Genomic DNA, 19,197 nt, shown 5'->3' with positions numbered 1-19,197 from the left:
TACTGAGAAACCCGAGAATGCGTGTGCTGAGTTTACAATTGTTAGAAGGAGGCAAACAATCATCGAATGGCAACCATAACTTGTTGTAGGACTCTGGGAACTTGGATTGCAACCAAGATGGACAGAAAAGTTAGCAACTTTATAAAACATTTCAACGGACAGAAAGTAAAGGGAAACAAAGGGCATGCACGAAAGCATGCTGTTCTACACAAAGTTATCAGTTCGATGTTTCAATTTATTTAAAAGACATTTTCCATCTTCAATTTGCACAAGAAAAGTTAGTTTTCAGACAAGAATTTCACCTGCACTAAATTTAAAGTTTAAAATATATGGTTTTGTGACTCAACATTCTTCAAACTCATTAATAAAAGTTGGCATAGAATTTAGGGTTCAGCCACCCCCCATGGATTTCCTTACATTACATTTGTATTTTTAAATATTTATTTTATTTGGGCCGAAAATAAAAAATTAAATAAGCAAATTTTATAAAATCTCTTTTGATAATTTTTAGTTTTTCAATATTTATCTCAAGTAGTACAAATGCTGGTTAAAAATAAAAATATTATTGATTATTTTACACCCAATGAACTTATTGTTCAACTCCTTCCTTATTTTTCAACCAATGAACTTATTTTTCAACTCCTTTCAGAATTCGCTCTTGAGTTTTGCAACTTTGTAGTTTTATTTCAGTCTGATTAGGGAGCTCTCCGCATAATCCCCCTAAATTTTGCCGCACATATCCCACTACTCTGCACTTGCGTTTGCAGTTAAAGTTACATATTTGTCTACCAGTTTGCATTTTATTGTTTGCCACTTCAGCGAACTCACCCCCTTTTGTTGACCCCCTTCAACCCTCCAATGCAGACGGCGATGTCACCACTTTGCGCTCAGGCAAATAAACAGCCAAAGTGAATAAAGTGAATTTTTATCAGCTTCGCAAGTAAATAGACAACAAGATATTCTTGGCAAACGCCCCCAAACGTTTTACTACTGATTTCTTTCTTTATGTTTTTTTTTTTTAACATTTCTGCTCGCTTACTGTGTTTGGAAATCGTACATTTTAATGTTCCATATATGAATGGATTTCGGTCTTGTTGCTGCCCATTAATACTGCAAAAAAGAGTGGGATAGAGGGGTAAACAAATTTGAGAAGAAAGCAAAGTCAGCCAACTAAAAATGTGTGCATTTAATTCTGTATCCGTATCTGTATCTGTGTCTGTTCTTTGAACAATTCAGAAGCGAGAATTATATTTTTATCACTTTTTTGTAGTTTTCTGTATGGCTGGCAAACAGTGAGTCATTCGGAGGTTTTATATTATGACACTCCGCTTAAATGGATTTTATGTTCGGTGCCTTTTAAGGCAGTCAAAGCCAATGAAACCAGCCAGATCTGGCTTAGTCCACAATTGGCATCAGCCAGTGAAGAATGCAGTTTAAAGCCGACAAAGCTTGGTATTAAATTGTATTAGCCAAATATTTTTTCAACTCAATATTTCTGACACCTTGCTATGATGGACAAGCAAAAAAAAAAAAATTTCCGCCATATCTATACATTTATTTTTACAATTTGTTTATGTTCTGTTCATGGGTTTTTGGAATTTTATCTATTCCCAGGCAGCTTAAGTGATTTCTGGGGCAGACTTTTGTCTGATTTATTTGTCCAACGACTAAACGGTCAAATTCAGGCAGAGAGGGAGGGGAAAAGTTGCGTCTGCCAAAACCGCCAGCCAAGTTGTTGGGAGAAAGTTTTCCCCGGTGGTTGCAATTTTTCGGGTGGCTTGTTTTGTTTTGCTTTGGCTTTCCTCCTCCTCTTTTTCAATTGCAGCGCAGCCTTGGCAGCAATTTGACAGACATAAACAAAAGGCAACTACGTACACTGCGGTGCGGCTGTATTGGGGTTCATTCTAAAAGGAATTATACATGCCCTGCTAAACTAAAACATTTTCTAAAATGCGTATATGGGTGATTTTTTTTGTATTTGTAAAAACAGCCTGGGAATAATGAGTAACAAACAAATGATCCATATTATAAAAAAAAAATTACTTTGATGAGTCCAAAAAATATAAAAATTTTAAAGTAAATGGTTAACAAAAAATATTTTGTCAACTAAAACAATTTCTTTAAATGAAATGTACTTACTTGAATTTTAAAGTTGGGTTAATGGTGTCTCATTCATTTTTATTTTTACATGCAAAAATATAAATATTATATATAATATAGGAAACGATTTATTGAATTAAAATAACAATGAGAATGAAATCAATCAAATAAGGTTACTCATACTAGTAGAAAAAGAAAGCAATACAGGCCGACGACTAAGTTTCATTTACAGTTTTCAGTTTCAGTAGTTGTTTGCCAATATTATAATTATTATTGCTATTTATTTGTGGTAGTTTTTTTATTTAAGAGTATCCCTCAGTCTGGATTAAAGGCAGTTGCTGGTTTGGTGGTCATTGCAGCCACAAGTTTTGAGCCAGGCCAAAACTGGGCTACAATGTTTTGGAGCAGTGGAGCAGTGGCAGTGGCAGTAACAGTAACAGTTACAGCAACCAGGACAATTAACGCTGCCAAAACTGCTGAGCCATAAGTTTCCGTTGGCAACACACACAAAGGCAAACCGGATCCTGTCGTCTGGGGAGCGGTGTGTCAAGTACCCCTTTTTCTGGCCCCAATCCCCTATCTTTTTCTGGGCATGGGAAACTTGCAAAGAGTCTAGTCAAGATGAAACTAAATTAAATGCGGCTGAGGAGACAATTATTCTGCCATTTATCTCATATGGCATAAAGTTACAAAAAGTTCCCTCATTCTGAGCTTCCTTTGAGCTGCTTAGCGACACGTGGCCTCCTGGCTGAGGTAAACTTTTCAGCCTAGATGCGGTGTAAAGTATATTAAGTATACGCCATGATGTCTCTCCCCGGCGGATACTTTACTTTTATTTACTTGTCGCTGGGCTTATTAAATTTCCAGCACTCCGTCCACCGCTCTAAAGTTAAATGAATGTTGTTCATTCTCTTCCATCGAATCGCCTTGCTGGGGTCTCTGCGCGAGTTAAATTAAATTGTGTGATTGAAGCATAAATAAATTCATTAAATACTTTGCCTAGGGGTGCCATAAAAGCAGCCAAGTTTTGTTTTCAGCTAATATTAAAGGTATTCGATCGGATTTCTCTGCTCTGCTCAGTTCAACAGGTCGCCGGAGGCCACCTTTCACAGGGCCAAGTCCTAGTCTCAAGTTGACCTTCCCAATGCGCCTTATTGATTCAATCATAAAAATAACTGCAGAATGTTTGTATTTCTCTTTTGTGCCTGTGTATATATAGTATTTGTATCTGCCTTTGGCTTTGGCTACTCAATGCATCTTGTATCGTGTAACTTGTATCTCAATGTCAAGGCTGTCTCGCAGATGCCTCATTATGGATGAATTTCAATTGGGCTGAGTGATTGACAGTGAAACCAACTGCACTGGGAGGTAGCTTATTGAACGTTCGATGAATAAAAGCTGGTTTTTGAATAAATGTGATTAATTTATTGGTTATTTCAAGGAAATAAAGACAGAAATTTACAAGTCAGCTGTTAAGTTGAGTTCTTGTATTAAACTTAGTTCCGTGACAATTAATTTATTAATACTAAGTATATTTCAAATATGTATGCCTGTCAAGACATATTTTTAACAACTAACTTTCTGAATTAAAGTTGAAGTATTAAGTAATCCTTCGTTCAGGATCTGCTCACCTTTCCCATGAATTATTTGGCCAATTTGCGTTTGTATATTTTTTTTCTTCAACATACAGCTTTGCTGCTTTCATTCGGCTTTCATTTAAGCTGGGACTGCTTACAGTGTGGATTAAATTAACTACCTATTAGCCTCTGCCCTGGCACTTGACCCTCTGTCCAGCTGTATCCTTTTTAAGCCACCTCTTTTTGTCCAGGAACTCGCCGCTTATTATGCATCATTCTCGTCAGTCTGGGCCCAGTTAATTTCACCTTTCAGGGACTAATCCTGTAGACGGGAGCGGACTTAATGCCCGCACATGCCAACAAGCTCGGCAGCATAATGCGTCAAATAGCTAATTAAGAACTGCAGCAGTGGCAACTTTTTGCTCCGATTAGTGGCCGTGCCATTAGGGTCCAGAAAAGGGGGCAAAACCCCAGGCCAAAAGAAGCGCAAAAGGTCTGAGCTTGCGTGTTAAGATATTTGATTATGACAAACAGTCGCACACATACGCTAGCACACACTCACTCAAACCAATTAGCCGAGGGCGGGTCCTTTTGGGGCTAAAAAGGAGACTATGCTTTTGTCGTTACACTGCTGGTCATTCAACTATTTGTGCCAAAACCCGAATTTGTGTCACGTCACATTGTGGACGCCACAAAAAATGAAACTAATTATGAGCTTAAAGATAGCGACAGTGAAGGAGCGAGCGATTAAAAATAGCCCGGGTGGAGGCTGCACACGCCTATTTTTAGGGTCACCTCGGGGTCAAGCACTCCGCCCGGCTAGACAAATGGTGCATGGCAGGTATTAAGCCCAAAGGGTCTACGTTCTCTAATCAACCCCCAATTCGAGCGGGTTTAAAACCACCAATTTATTTGCGTTTTGCCCGCTGCGCACAAAGTTTTTTGGGCAGCTCGCTGAGGCTGCAGTAATGCGAATTGATTTCCGCCGGCTGCAGACAACACGGTTATCCATTTCTATCGCATCCGTATCCATTTCCTCACGGCATATCCTTACACAACAACAAGCCACATCTATGCACTGAGGAAGTAAAATCACAACTCATTTCACAAAGCAGTGAGTTTTGGAATATTGAATCTTAAATTCCAAGATTACCAAACACAAAAATTTTTAATTTAAAAAACAAATTTCATTAAAAAATAACACTTATATATTTATGCTTAACAAAACGAAAATTTGTAAAGCTCATTTTATATGTGTATATTAATTTACTTTAATTTAACTTGTATAAAAACTTGTATACTTTAATCCAATTTTATCCTAAGCAAATCTGTGATTCAGCGCAGGAAGTCAAAAACAACGCGTTATATTTTTTATAAACATTTTATCAACGAATTTGGTGATAAATAGAGAATCATGAGTCTACATTACTGAGGAATCAAAGACTTTCTGGCAACTTTATCATATATTTTCCACTCACAGTTTAGGATGACTAAAACAAGCAAGTAAGGTATTGAAAACAATATTTTGATTTCATAAATAATTTTTCTGTATGTAGAACATCAATCTCCCTACGGCCACTTGATTGTAAAAACTTCCAATTCGAATTTTACGCCTAAATACTTGGGAAAATTGTTGATTTGATTTTGGCAGCGCGAAAACTTTTTAATTAATTGGCCCCGACTTTTCGGTCGCTCTATTTGTTACAGATTTTATGGCAATGTGCATCTAGATCTGGAAAATGGGTCTCGGTCCATTCGAATTCGTTCGAAACCAACAAACGTGACCCAAAAGTTGGTGGCTCGTGTTTTTGGTCATCTTTCCCGGAATTCCGGAAACGGACGTGACAGTAGTAGGTCATGCTCGATTCCCTTCGATTTTCGGGCTCGGCGCCAATAAAAAGTTTGCTTTATTTGATTTTGATTTGAAATTTTTGAGTAGCACATAAATTTACCTTCACTTTTCGTGTTGAAAGTTGTGTCCGTTTTTATGGTTTTTAGTCGGAGAAGCTGGATAAACTTTTCAGATTTTAAATGTAATTTTAAGATTGATATGTCTTCAATTTATTTTCATCCCAGTTAGGCATTTTAATTAAGGCTTTCAAAGGCAAATAAATTGCCGCACTTTTATTGACAATCATCTTCAATTGATTAAAAATATAAAGTTTACATTTGAGTAAGTGGGTCAGCAACAACATTTGTTTAAATGTAATGTTTATTTTATTTTATTTTCATTGTTGTTATTTTATTACTATTAGCCGACTTAGTAAATTAATAAAATGGGTTTCAATAAAATTATTTAAAGTGCAATTATATTTAATTCAATTTTAAACACATCTTCATTAAAAAGAATTCAAGAAACTTTGGTTGTATTTAAATTCATTTATAACTTTTGATGTTATCCTTAAAAAAAATCCGTTCTGTTCTGTGACACTGTTGTTAAAAACTTTCTTAAAACTCTTTTAAACTTGACTAGCTTCTGCCAGGGGCCGTATTATTTTTACGCACAATTTCCGGCGGGAATCACTTCGCCACCAAAATTCACTTTTCGGCTTACCAGCCTCCATTGCCTCGAGGTAACTTAATTTGAAATTCTTTTCAATTAATTAAATTTCGACTAATTACAAGCACTTAGCACCTTGTTGGGTTCTCGAAAAAGGGAAAGCGAAATCGAGGAGCGCGCTAAGAAAGGACTTCCGATTCGCGCCGCTGGCCGAATGACAATGCGTCGTATACGCAACTTCCTGCCGCACAGTGTCGCGTTCCATCGGCAACTGAATTGAATCGCTCGTCGCCGACAAAACGACTTGGAAGCAACAAGCGCGCACGCCGAACGCCCAGGAGCGGACTCGGGCCCCTCGGGTTATAAATCGTGGTTATTTACTGTGGCTCGCTCCATCCAGTATGACATCACTATCCAAATTCGTCAGTGTTAGATGCGTAATTAAAACGTCTGCATAATTAAACAAGGGAGATTTCTGTTTATCTGTAAGCACTTGACATATTTATCGCATGGACCGAAGTCTCGAAGTACGGCTACGTGGACCAGCGGCAACCACCTGTATGCTTGGCGCCATGTTAGCCAACAGCGCGAGCTTTTTTGGGTAACATCATATTGGTGCGGATGGTCAAGAGATGTTAAAGAGCTTTTCGTAACGAGCCAGGAGATTAGGTAAATGTTATTCAAACGATTTCATATGTTTTATAAAAAAGTCTTCAGCTACGATATATTACACTTTCGTATAATAGTCGTGAGATGTTCAATAGCTTTTTAAAAGTAAATGTGATTTGAATTATTTGATATCTTTTATAGTTTCAAATTGGTTTTCCAATTAAGAAAGGGGTTAAACTACAATAAATAAATATATGTTTAAAATAAAATTAAATGAAACAAACTAACATAATTTCAAATTTCTTATTTCCACTTTAACTTTAAAGAATTATTTTTAGCAAACAATTCCTTAAATTTCAGTTGCAGTCAGTATAATATTTCACAAATGTATGATAACATCGTTTGAGCGCAAACATTTTGAGAGAACAGCAAGAAACCGGTCTCCCTCTCTGCTGGTTGAATTACCCACTCTTTTTTTTGACCCACTGGCACTCTGCCAAAATCGAGTAACAACAAGAGAAACGAAAAATAAATAATAGTCAGGTAAATACCCTTATAATCATAAATACATAATTATATTTTTTCATGAATAAAAATAAAATTTAATTAAATATTTTTTTTCATTATAAAATTATTATTATGAAAATTAAGACAATTATATTGTGTTCATTAAAATTATAGGATACTCAGAAGTTACTAATATTATAAAGAAATTAATTTGAAGTCATATGAAACTAATCATATTCTTCATAAAAGCCATAAACATTGATTTCATTGTTTTATTGTTTTATTTTCTCAATTGTCAATTAGATGCTCAATTTGAGTAATCCATACATAATTTATAGCATAATCAATGTACTCAGAGAAAGTGTAAATTGGGTGACGAAATCAGTGATAAAAAAAAATCAGCTGGTAACCTAGAGAGTATTCAGAGAGAACAAAACATAGAGCAAGGTAAACAGAGCTACCCGGCGTATTCTTTATCTAGTTTTTTAGCCACTGACAGCTGTTCCACTTTTGATAAGACTTTGTAAAGCATCAACAAATTAATACAGACAAATCAAATCAGACAATTTTTGGGCTGCAGGCTTTTGTATTTTAGAAAACGGATGACGAAAATGGTAGCACGTGGAAATCAGCAGAGCAGATTAAGTGAGCGACTAAAGAGAAATAAAGAGAACCGGAGCCAGAGAGCTTTGGCAATAAATAAGACTGCTGCTCAGTAAAAACCTTCATTCAGCTTTCGGAATTCGCAAAGTTCAGACCGCACTTGGCCAAGTATTTAAATTAATTTGTAAAAAATAAAGCAAGCGATGTGTGGCATATTTTCCATATTTTCGAGGGACGGCGAACCGTTTCCCCCGAAAATCCTGCGTGGCAGCAAACACAGTTTGAGGGAGCTGGCCTACCGGCAAAGTGGAAAACAGCGGCATCGTGGTCCGGATTCCACGGGCGTCTATGTAATCCCCTCTGAAGGAGTGGCCATGGTGCACGAACGCCTGCGAATTGTGGGCGTTGAAATGGGCGACCAACCCTTCGTCTCTGAAGATGGCAACCTTATCCTGGTGGCCAACGGAGAGATCTACAACTATCTGGAACTTTCGGCTGAAATAGCAAAAAAACGTGGCTTCTACAAACCGAAAAGCGATTGCCATGTGATACTGGAGCTGTACAAGGATTACGGCAAGGATCTACTGCAATATATTACCGGAATGTTTGCCTTTGCCCTGTACGATCGAAGGACCAAGGAAGTCCTACTGGCACGAGATCCCTTTGGTGTCATACCCATGTACGTGGGCGAGGATGCGGCGGGAAACCTTTGGGTTGCCTCTGAGATGAAGTGCCTAGTGGATACCTGCTCCAAGGTGGAAACTTTTACGCCTGGCGAGGCTCGTTTTGGCAGGGCTGGCAAGCTGAAAACCTGCTGGCAGTTCGAGCAACCTTGGATCACGGATGTGCCCAGCCAATCCTGCGACCTAGCCCTACTTCGAGCCAACTTGGAGTCCGCTGTGCGCAGTCATCTGCAATGTGATGTGCACCTAGGAGCATTACTGTCTGGGGGTGTGGATTCTAGTCTTATAGCCTCCATAGCCACAAAGATAATGCGGGAAAAGGATCCCAACTTTCGTCTGAAAACCTTTTCTGTGGGCCTCAAAGATGCACCCGACTTCCAGGCTGCCCGGCATGTGGCCAAGTATATAGACAGCGATCACAAGGAGATCATCTTTGAAATCGACGAGGCTCTGGATGGCATAAGGGATATCGTTTTCCACCTGGAAACCTACGATGTTACCACTGTGAGATGTAGTTTGCCCATGTTGCTTCTGGCTAGGTATATCAAGAGCACCGGTATTAAGATGATTCTTTCGGGCGAAGGAGCAGATGAGATCTTTGGTGGATATCTGTACTTCCACAAGGCTCCAAACTACGAGGATTTCCACGAGGAGCTGGTGAAGAGAGTGCGGCAGCTGCATTTATCTGATTGTCTAAGGGCCAACAAAGTGGCCATGGCCAAGGGAGTGGAGTTGCGAGTGCCCTTCCTGGACACGGGTTTCGTCAACCATGTTATGCAAATCAGGCCGGAGGATAAGATACCGGGACCCCTTAACAAATTTGGGGGAGAGCAGCATAAGCGCTTGGAGAAGTACGTTCTGCGAGCTGCCTTTGCGGATAACTACCTACCAGATGAAGTCCTCTGGCGGCAGAAGGAGCAGTTTTCGGATGGAGTGGGCTACGATTGGATCGACAGCATCCGCAGGGTGGCCACTAGTCACGTAAGCGACGAGGAATTCGCCGGAGCCGCTCTACGGTTTCCCTTCAACACGCCCACCACCAAAGAGGCCTTCTACTATCGCTGCATTTTCGCCGAACAATTTCCCGGAGAATCTGCCGCCCGAACCGTGGTGAGATGGGTGCCACGCCTTGATTGGGGCTGTCCGGAGGATCCGTCCGGACGGGCTCAGGCCGTCCACCAGGTGAACAAAGACTGATAAAAACCCTAATTAAATTAGTTTAGTCTGAGAAATTCCAATCAGCATTTGCTGAGACTTGCACAATAAATTTCTTGAATTGGTATTCAACTCGTAAGGTGTTTCATTTATTTAAATGAGCGTTGATTTAGACATACAATAAGGAGGCGGGCTTATTGTTATATTACTCTGCCATCAATTGATTGACGACACGTGCGCTCCACTTGGCAACTAAGTAGGAAACCAGCTGGTGTCAATTACAATTAATATGCATAGTAATGACAATTGCTATTTACTAAATAAAACGCCAATCAAGCAGCTTGTCGCTGCTATCTGTATTGGGTAAGGCTTGATTACACATTTGTAAATTTTTTACACATTTTCTTTTCATAAACCAGGAGGTAATCAGAAGAAAATGCTCACCGCAAACCACCTTTTCTCCAAGGGTCGCCGAGGACTGGCCAATATGATAATATTATTAGATGAAATGTTTTTTTAGGATACTTCAAATAACAATAAATTACGTGTTGTCCAAATTTAAAAAACATTTTGTTGGTCTTTAAATCCCTAACAAGGCTTTAATTTCGACTAAAACTTGAAAAAGCCTTGAAAAACAGTTATTAACAACTTATAAAAATAAAAGCAAAAAAAAAAAAAGAATAGTACTTTAAAAATAAAAATTTATAGCACTTAAACATGATTTTACAGTGGCAAAATTCGAGTTTATTGATATAATGTTTTAACTAAGAAGATGGGAAAATATCTTTATTTTAAATTTGTTTCTTAATATATGCTTTTACATTCTGCCCAATAAAACAGTTTGGTATGACATCAAATATATTAAGAATAAAAACATGGAATTTTAGTTTTTTAAACATTCAAAAAAAACCGCTTAAATTTGTTTTTAATTTATTTGGCAACGCGAGAGCTGTTATACATAGTTGGCAACGCCGAAATATTGTAACGACATAGCGCATGCAAAACAAAATTCAGCCCAACATCGATACCACAGATGTTGTGGCGGAAAACATCCATATTTATCGATGCTTAAAATAAATTTTTAGCGGCTATATCTCTTAAGCTATTGTAAGGTTTTTAACCTTTATTACTTTTATTTATATAAACATTTTTGTATAATGGCCTTAATTCGTAATGTCTGTGTCAACACCCGTCCAAGCGTTAAAGCTTTTTTAATCAAGTTAATTTATAAGTATTTTATAAATAAACTAATAATAGTATTGTAAGTATGAGAACTAATTTTATTAGGGGCTTAAAACACTGCCGGCAAGTTTAGTTTAAACCAAATTTATGTTTACATTTTTGTTTATGAGTGGTAATTATGGAGTCAATTTAAGTAGAAATGCATAATTTTAACAGACAGTGTGCAAACAATGGATTGAAAACTTAAAAGTGTACAAGAACTGGAGTGAAAAGTAAACACTGTGCGAAAATGTGTATTTAGAGATGTAATATTATCGATGATCCGTGCCAAACATCGATATCACCTATTTTTAAACATCGATAATACCGATGTTAGTATCGAAGTTTTTCCACCTCTAGGTAACTTTTTTCGCAACGCAACGGACTGACGATTTGCTGCTAAATTTAAGCCAAAAACCGTGTAATTAACCGCAAGCCGTGGCAGAAAAACAATCGATGCCGAGGCGCAGCAAAATGTGATGTTTGCCGGGCACAGCAAACGCTCGGCGACCACAAACAAAGTGCAAAACCAAACCTCTGACCCCAAGCGCGTCATCTCTAAAGCCAGAACGGGAGAGAGCAGGAGTGAGGCAGAAAAACTAGCGCTGCTGGAATTTCGTAGCTTTTGTTGTTGTCGCAGCCAGCAATAACGGTAGAGAGACGGCAACAACAAATACCAATGACAAAGTGAAACTGACTGCGCTGCCCCAAAAACAACAACAAGAAAACAAACGAATTAGGAAGAGCAAAACTGTGATCTCTACTTTTTTTGGGGGCAATTGTTCAATTTGGCTGTGCTCGAAAGTAAATTTAGTCAACTCGTCACGCGTATTTGCGGTATTTGGCAACGCTTTTTTCAACCGACGGCTGGAAAATCAATTCTTCGGCTTGCCAAAGGGCAACAACAGTTAGCAGTTGTTGATTTTTTTTATTGCTGCTGCGGCCCAGCCCAAAACAAAAAAGCAAGGAAGAGGAGGAGGAGAAGCAGGAAGAAGAAGAAGCAGCGCAGCCGGATTTGCAAATAGGTATGTGTGTGTGTGTGTGTGTGTGCTTGAGAGTGCGTATCTTAAAGATACAAAAACAAAATGTGTTAAAATAAAACACTTTTCCGCTCTTTCTTCGCTCTTTTTCACTCTCTTCTTGTGACATTTAGCCGCGGAATGACGTCGTCGCCGGCTATTTTTCAACAATTAATTTACCAAAAAAATTCGACGACCAGACCAGCTGCTGGCAAACATTTTGATAGGTTAATTTTAACCTCGAATTCCAACAGTTTGATTAACAAGTTCATATCTTATCGCCGCGAAAAACCCTGAAAAATAGTTACGAAAGCAAGTTGTGTTGATGTTTTTTATTAATAGAAAATTGCGTATGCAAATGCTAATTTTTAGTTGAGTGAGAAACCTATTCTCCACTGAGTTCTCTTCGCTCTCTCAACAAGTCGCTGTTGTTGCTTAGTAATTTAGATATATTATCTCATACTGGCCATTCCAATTTTACACAGAAAGAAATCTTTGTATAAAACGAGCATCAATTTCATGATTTATAAATCCATTCTGTTCCAGGTATAAGGATCTAACAGATTAATACAATTTAAATAAAAATAATCATACATTTTATTAAGTACGGTTCGTTGTTAAAAATGAAAATTAGCTAAAATTTATTGCCCAGCAGTGGTGTTTGAACTTTGAGCTTTGTTACTAGAGACAGTCTGAATCCACCGCAATTAAATATTAAAATTTCTAAAGATATTATTGAACTGATATTGAGCTGCTTATTTTGCAGTGCATATAAATAATATTGCTCTTCGCAAGCAAATTGTTGTTTTGTGACGGCAGAGCACAATGCCAAAAATGTTGCCATTCGAATCCCCATATATAAATCCATAGACAGAGCACGTTGCTTCCTGTCCGCCACCCACTTTTCCCCTGACTTCGTCACGCTCTCGGCGCCCCTGAGATGATTCACGTTTCGTGCACGTAACAACGCCCCACCATCTGGGTGTCTGTAGCCCCAAAACCCTCCTGCAACTCTGGCAGTCAAGTACCCAAGTATCCATATAGCCATATAGCCATACCGCCATGTATCCATGCCCATCCCCACCCGCACAGCCGTTCACCTACTTTTCCAGCTCTCTTTGAGCCCACTTCGCCACTCCTCTCTCGTTTTATCGCCATTCTGGCTCTGTGACTTCACCTCACACGCAAATTGTTGGCCAACTTATTGCGGCTGTTGCTGCTGCTGCTGCTGCTTCTTGCCGCTTTGGTGGGGCTCTTCTGCGCACGAGCGGTCCACAATTGAAAAGCGATAAATGAGCAAGTACAGGATTTGGCGGGAACATTTCATTAGGGAGGATAAAGGCTGTATCATACAGCTTCCTATTAGTCACTGCTTTTAAGTTTTAAACAAAAGATATCTTAAATATCCTTAATTTTTCAGTTGTAAAAATCAGCTGGTATCATTTACCCACTATGCCTCATATTTCATATAATTCTTTGAAGCTTTAATGTTGTGATTATGTGTTCTTAGTTCTTAAAAGTTTACAGTGTCCAGAGTAAACAAACAAATTACAATTTCTACTGTAATTGCTTAAACAAAAAGAACAGAGTTATCGTTTATTTGCTACCATTTATATTTGAGGGACTCATTAAACAACCTCAACTTTTCACATTTGCTTTCAAGCTAAGAGTTGGCATTATTGGCCAAAAAATAATTATTGAAACTTTATAAGATAGAAATAAAATATATCACATAGTAGTTTACGAATCCCAAATACTGACGACTCGGCCAGAATCTTAGTTTAATTTGTACTGTACACTTGTAAACTTCCTGGCAAACACAAATAACACATTTTGTTTCTCGTTTTCAATTTGATAGCCCTTCACTTTTATGGCCACTGCATCCTTGCGCCAAAATTTGCCCCAGTCTCATACAATTTTAATTTAATTTGCCAAAACTGCAGCTACACTAACACGTTATCCTGGTTTTTTGCAGTCACAGCACGTAGGACGGAAACACACACGGAACGATGGCCTACCGCAAGCCCAGCGATCTGGATGGCTTCATCCAGCAGATGCCCAAGGCCGATATGCGCGTGAAGGTGCAGCTCGCCGAGGATCTGGTGACATTCCTGAGCGACGAAACCAACTCGATTGTCTGCACGGACATGGGCTTCCTCATCGACGGGTTGATGCCCTGGCTGACCGGCAGCCACTTTAAGATTGCACAAAAGTCCCTGGAGGCATTCTCAGAGCTAATCAGGCGACTGGGCAGCGATTTCAATGCGTACACAGCCACCGTTTTGCCACATGTGATTGATCGGTTGGGGGACAGCAGGGACACGGTTCGCGAGAAGGCGCAACTCCTGCTGCGCGACCTCATGGAGCACCGAGTGCTTCCGCCCCAGGCGCTGATCGACAAGCTGGCCACCAGCTGCTTCAAGCACAAGAACGCCAAGGTGCGTGAGGAGTTCCTGCAGACGATAGTGAATGCTCTGCACGAGTACGGCACTCAGCAGCTGAGCGTGCGCGTCTATATTCCACCAGTTTGTGCCCTTCTCGGCGATCCCACGGTTAATGTGCGGGAGTCGGCCATCCAGACGCTGATGGAGATCTACAAACATGTGGGTGATCGCCTGCGACCAGACCTACGTCGCATGGACGACGTGCCCGCTTCCAAGCTGGCTATGCTTGAACAAAAATTCGATCAGGTCAAGCAGGAGGGTCTACTGCTGCCTTCGGCCCTAAAGAACACCAATGGCAATGGCAACGGAGTGGGTCTGGACGAGGCGGACAACATTGGGCTGAGGGAACGACCCACCCGGATGATCAAGCGGCCACTGCACTCGGCCGTCTCCTCCACGCTGCGCCCCAAACCCAGTGCGAACGATGTGAGCGGCGATGCCGGCGCCGTGACAATGGAGACCTTCGAGTCAAGTTTCGAGGCAGTCCCGCAGTTGAGCATCTTCCATGCCAAGGACATGGACGACGTCTACAAGCAAATACTGGTAATCATTAGCGATAAAAATGCGGACTGGGAGAAGCGTGTGGATGCTCTGAAAAAGATCCGTTCGCTGCTAGTTCTCAGCTACCACTCCCAGCCGCAGTTTGTGGCCGTGCAGCTGAAGGACCTGTCGATAGGCTTTCTGGACATCCTCAAAGAGGAACTGCGCTCACAGGTGATCCGCGAGGCGTGCATCACCATCGCCTACATGTCCAAGACACTACGGAATAAGCTGGACGCCTTCTGCTGGAGCATTTTGGAGCAGCTGATCAATCTGATCCAAAACAGCGCCAAGGTCATAGCATCCGCCTCAACGCTGGCCCTCAAGTACATCATAAAGTACACGCACGCGCCAAAGCTGCTCAAGATCTACACGGACACCCTAAACCAGTCAAAGTCGAAAGATATTAGATCCACGCTCTGCGAGCTGATGGTGCTGCTCTTCGAGGAGTGGCAGACGAAGGCGTTGGAGCGGCATTCCACCATTCTGCGGGATACCCTGAAGAAGTCCATTGGCGATGCGGACAGCGATGCGCGCCGTCATTCCAGGTGCGCTTACTGGGCCTTCAGGCGGCACTTTCCGGATCTGGCGGATCAGATATATGGCACGTTGGACATAGCTGCCCAGCGAGCACTGGAAAGGGAAAGAGAAGGCGGCGGAGGAGGAGGAGGGAATGTGGCCGCAACGGAAACAAGACGCACTGTATCCCGTGTAGGCCGAACTCCTGGAACTCTGCAAAAGCCAACGCCTAACATGAGATCCATATCAGCTGTGGACACGGCTGCTGCACAAAGAGCTAAAGCCCGGGCGCAGTACAACCAGTTTTCGAGGCAACGGAAGCCGCTGGGGCTCAGCAACACCAACCAGCCAACGGCGACTGGATCAGCGGCTAGCGGATCACTGCCCAGGCCACGTTTGAATTCCAACAGCGGTTCCACGCCGGCCACAACACCGGGATCGGTCACGCCACGCCCCCGGGGACGAGCCGGTGTCTCTCAGTCACAGCCAGGATCACGTTCCACCTCGCCAAGCACAAAGCTGCGGGATCAGTACGGCGGAATCAGTAGCTACTATCGTGGCGCCACCGGAGCCATACCCAAAAAGGCCTCTGGAATACCCAGAAGTACAGCCAGCTCCCGGGAAACGAGTCCAACTAGATCAGGCGGCGGCCTGATGAAGCGCAGTTTGTACTCGACGGGAGCGGGATCGCGAAGAACGCCGGAGAGAAACAATCCCGTGAGGCCCTCGGCGGCAGCTCGACTTTTGGCCCAATCCCGTGAAGCAGAACACACACTGGGCGTCGGAGATGAGGGGCAGCCGGACTACGTGTCCGGAGACTACATGCGCAGTGGCGGAATGAGGATGGGCAGGAAACTGCTGGGACGCGACGAGTCTGACGACATTGACTCCGAGGCTAGTTCCGTGTGCTCGGAGCGATCTTTTGACTCCAGTTACACTAGGGGCAACAAATCGAACTATTCGCTGAGTGGAAGCCACACCCGTTTGGACTGGAGCACGCAGAGGGCGCCTTTTGACGATATCGAAACTATAATCCAGTTTTGCGCCTCGACGCACTGGTCTGAAAGGAAGGATGGGCTGATCAGCCTCACCCAGTACCTGGCCGATGGCAAGGAGCTCTCGCAGCAGCAGCTGCAGTGCGTTCTGGACATGTTCCGCAAGATGTTCATGGACACGCACACCAAGGTGTACTCTCTGTTCCTGGACACGGTCACCGAGCTGATCCTGGTCCATGCGCCCGAGCTGCACGACTGGCTCTTCATCCTGCTGACGCGTCTGTTTAACAAACTGGGCACCGATCTCCTCAACTCGATGCACAGCAAGATCTGGAAGACGCTGCAAGTGGTGCACGAGTACTTCCCCACGCAGTTGCAGCTCAAGGAGCTCTTCAGGATCATCTCGGACTCCACGCAGACGCCGACAACCAAGACGCGCCTAGCCATCTTGCGCTTCCTCACCGATCTGGCCAATACGTACTGCAAGAGCAGCGACTTTCCCAGCGACCAGAGCCAGGCTTGCGAACGGACGGTCCTTAAGTTGGCCCAGCTGGCGGCGGACCAGAAGTCGATGGAGCTGCGCTCCCAGGCCAGGAGTTGCTTGGTGGCCCTGTACAATTTGAACACCCCGCAGATGACTCGACTGTTGGCCAACCTGCCAAAGGGATACCAGGACTCGGCCCGCAGCTTAATACAATCGAACATGCGCAGACAGAGCCAAAGCGGCAATTCGGGTGCCAATTCACCTAGCAGCTCTCCGCTGAGCAGTAGCAGTCCCAAGCCGTTGCAGAGTCCGTCGGTTGGACCGTTTGCCTCGCTCCAGAACCACCACCAGCTCAGCCTGAGCTCCACTAGTCCCCGCTCGCGGCAGTCCTCCGTGGAGCAGGAGCTGCTCTTCTCCTCGGAGCTGGACGCCATCCAGCATAACATCCAGAAGACGTCGGAGGAGATCCGGCACTGCTTCGGCGGTCAGTACCAGACGGCGCTGGCGCCCAATGGCTTCAACGGACACCTGCAGTATCACGATCAGGGCCAGCAGGACTCGTGTGCCTCCCTGTCTTCCAACTCCAAGACGCAGTCGTCGGCCAACACCACGCAGTCGAACACGCCGGAGTCGGCCACGATGCGGCTGGACAACCTGGAGCGGGACAGAGCTGGCCAGAATGCCAAATCGCCGCACCCAACGGGCGATGCGAAGGTGCCTACTGTTTCGCTGAATATGGCCGAGAACGGGGAGCTGATCCTGGCCAGCGACCTCATGGAGAGCGAAGTGGTGCGTGTGGCCTTGACGCTGACAAAGGATCAGCCCGTGGAGATGCTGCAGACGTCGCTGACGAACCTGGGCATCTGCATCAAGGGCGGCAACTGTGACCTGCCCAACAAGCACTTCAGGTCGATCATGCGCATGCTGCTTAACATTCTGGAGGCGGAGCACACGGACGTGGTCATCGCCGGCTTGCACGTGCTCAGCAAGATAATGCGCAGCAATAAAATGCGCCACAACTGGATGCACTTCCTGGAGCTGATACTGCTGAAGATCATCCAGTGCTATCAGCACAGCAAAGAGGCTTTGCGGGATATCGACTCGATGATACCACGGATAGCACCATCCCTGCCGCTGGATCTGTCCATCAACATTGTCAATCCGGTGATTGCGACGGGCGAGTTCCCCACGAACCTGTGCGCCATCAAGATCCTGCTGGAGGTGACCGAGCACCATGGTTCCGAGATCACGGACGCCCACCTGGACATTGTCTTCCCGAATCTGGCACGATCGGCGGACGACACGCAGTCGATGGTGCGCAAGGCGGCGGTCTTCTGCATTGTCAAGCTGTACTTCGTGCTGGGCGAGGAGAAGGTCAAGCCGAAGCTGTCTGTGCTGAATCCCAGCAAGGTGAGGCTGCTCAACGTGTACATCGAGAAGCAACGCAACTGCCTCGGCGGCAGTGGCGGCGGCAGCTCCACGAAGAACTCGTCGGCGGCATCCTCGTCATGATTGAGGGAGCCCAAGCCGGGATTCCTGCACCAGCACCACAAACAAGACACGGATGGTGCGGCGTCCCTCGGCATGCGAAGGAAGTGAGGAGCGGCGGACATTTAATGATATATAATACATTAACTAATTATTTATAACTAATTATTACCGATGATCCGATTATTGTGTAACTGTTTGATGCGTATATAAAGCGGATGCAAACGAAAACCCCCAAACAAAAAAACCCAAACCCAAGGGCCATCGCCCCTTTGATGTGAGCAGAAAAACTATTTATACATGTACGGAAAGTAAAGCGATACAACCAGCAAATTGTACTCAAATTGTAGCCAACTCCGCACACCTTACATCTCACCCCTGTATACCCGCCATCGCTCAGTTTTATGTGTTTAACCAGCTCCTAATTATTTACGCTGCTTCTGTTTAGTTAGTAAGCCTATATACCGATCGTTGTTTGGAAACACAGACGTATGCTTTTGTACTTTAGTTCCAGGCCCCTCCCTTTGTATCCTTATTTCGTTTCCGCTCAACTAAATTCTAATTACTATTATTACTACGATTCTGCTCTTCTTACAACTGAACTATTTTTGTAATTAATTTAAACACACAAACCCACACAAAAAGATAAAAACAATAAACACTTCTAGGTTATGTAATAATATTTATAAATTAATTAAACGAATAAAACAGTTAAAAAAAAGTCCCAAAATACAATGATGTAAACAACAAGTC

At 42.9% G+C, this 19,197-nt stretch overlaps 3 protein-coding genes across 6 annotated transcripts in view; 2 read left to right on the top strand and 1 right to left on the bottom strand.

Moving 5' to 3' along the window:
* The window catches only part of LOC128258397 (adenylyl cyclase 78C), a 36,279-nt gene extending 29,824 nt beyond the window's left edge, over window positions 1-6,455 (bottom strand). The window contains exons 1-2 of one of the 4 annotated variants that reach the window (XM_052989984.1): window positions 6,232-6,455; window positions 5,630-5,815 (exon numbers count right to left, since the gene is read on the bottom strand). The gene's annotated coding sequence lies outside the window, so the exon portion shown is untranslated. Of the gene's footprint in view, window positions 1-5,629 lie in introns of all 4 variants that reach the window. The other 3 variants (XM_052989985.1, XM_052989989.1, XM_052989986.1) reach the window with 3 other exon arrangements.
* Window positions 6,456-8,010: 1,555 nt separating this feature from the next.
* Window positions 8,011-9,866, top strand: LOC128258599 (uncharacterized). The gene has a single exon (XM_052990305.1). The coding sequence runs from the start codon at window positions 8,100-8,102 to the stop codon at window positions 9,774-9,776; it is 1,677 nt and encodes a 558-aa protein (XP_052846265.1). The 5' UTR covers window positions 8,011-8,099; the 3' UTR covers window positions 9,777-9,866.
* A 1,458-nt stretch (window positions 9,867-11,324) lies between these two features.
* LOC128258165 (CLIP-associating protein) lies at window positions 11,325-19,165 on the top strand. Its single transcript, XM_052989640.1, has 2 exons — window positions 11,325-11,980; window positions 13,950-19,165. The coding sequence occupies exon 2, from the start codon at window positions 13,984-13,986 to the stop codon at window positions 18,466-18,468; it is 4,485 nt and encodes a 1,494-aa protein (XP_052845600.1). The 5' UTR covers window positions 11,325-11,980; window positions 13,950-13,983; the 3' UTR covers window positions 18,469-19,165.
* Window positions 19,166-19,197: the final 32 nt, after the last annotated feature.

Source organism: Drosophila gunungcola, assembly GCF_025200985.1.
Source record: "Drosophila gunungcola strain Sukarami chromosome 3L unlocalized genomic scaffold, Dgunungcola_SK_2 000003F, whole genome shotgun sequence".
NCBI classification, from domain to species: domain Eukaryota; kingdom Metazoa; phylum Arthropoda; class Insecta; order Diptera; family Drosophilidae; genus Drosophila; species Drosophila gunungcola.
The sequence above is the reverse complement of the archived record's forward strand: the minus strand, read 5'-3'. Positions and strand labels throughout refer to the sequence as shown.

Excerpts from the sequence above, each read along its gene's own strand:
- LOC128258165 (XM_052989640.1), top strand. The coding sequence starts at position 13,984 with ATGGCCTACCGCAAGCCCAGCGATCTGGATGGCTTCATCCAGCAGATG.
- LOC128258599 (XM_052990305.1), top strand. The coding sequence starts at position 8,100 with ATGTGTGGCATATTTTCCATATTTTCGAGGGACGGCGAACCGTTTCCC.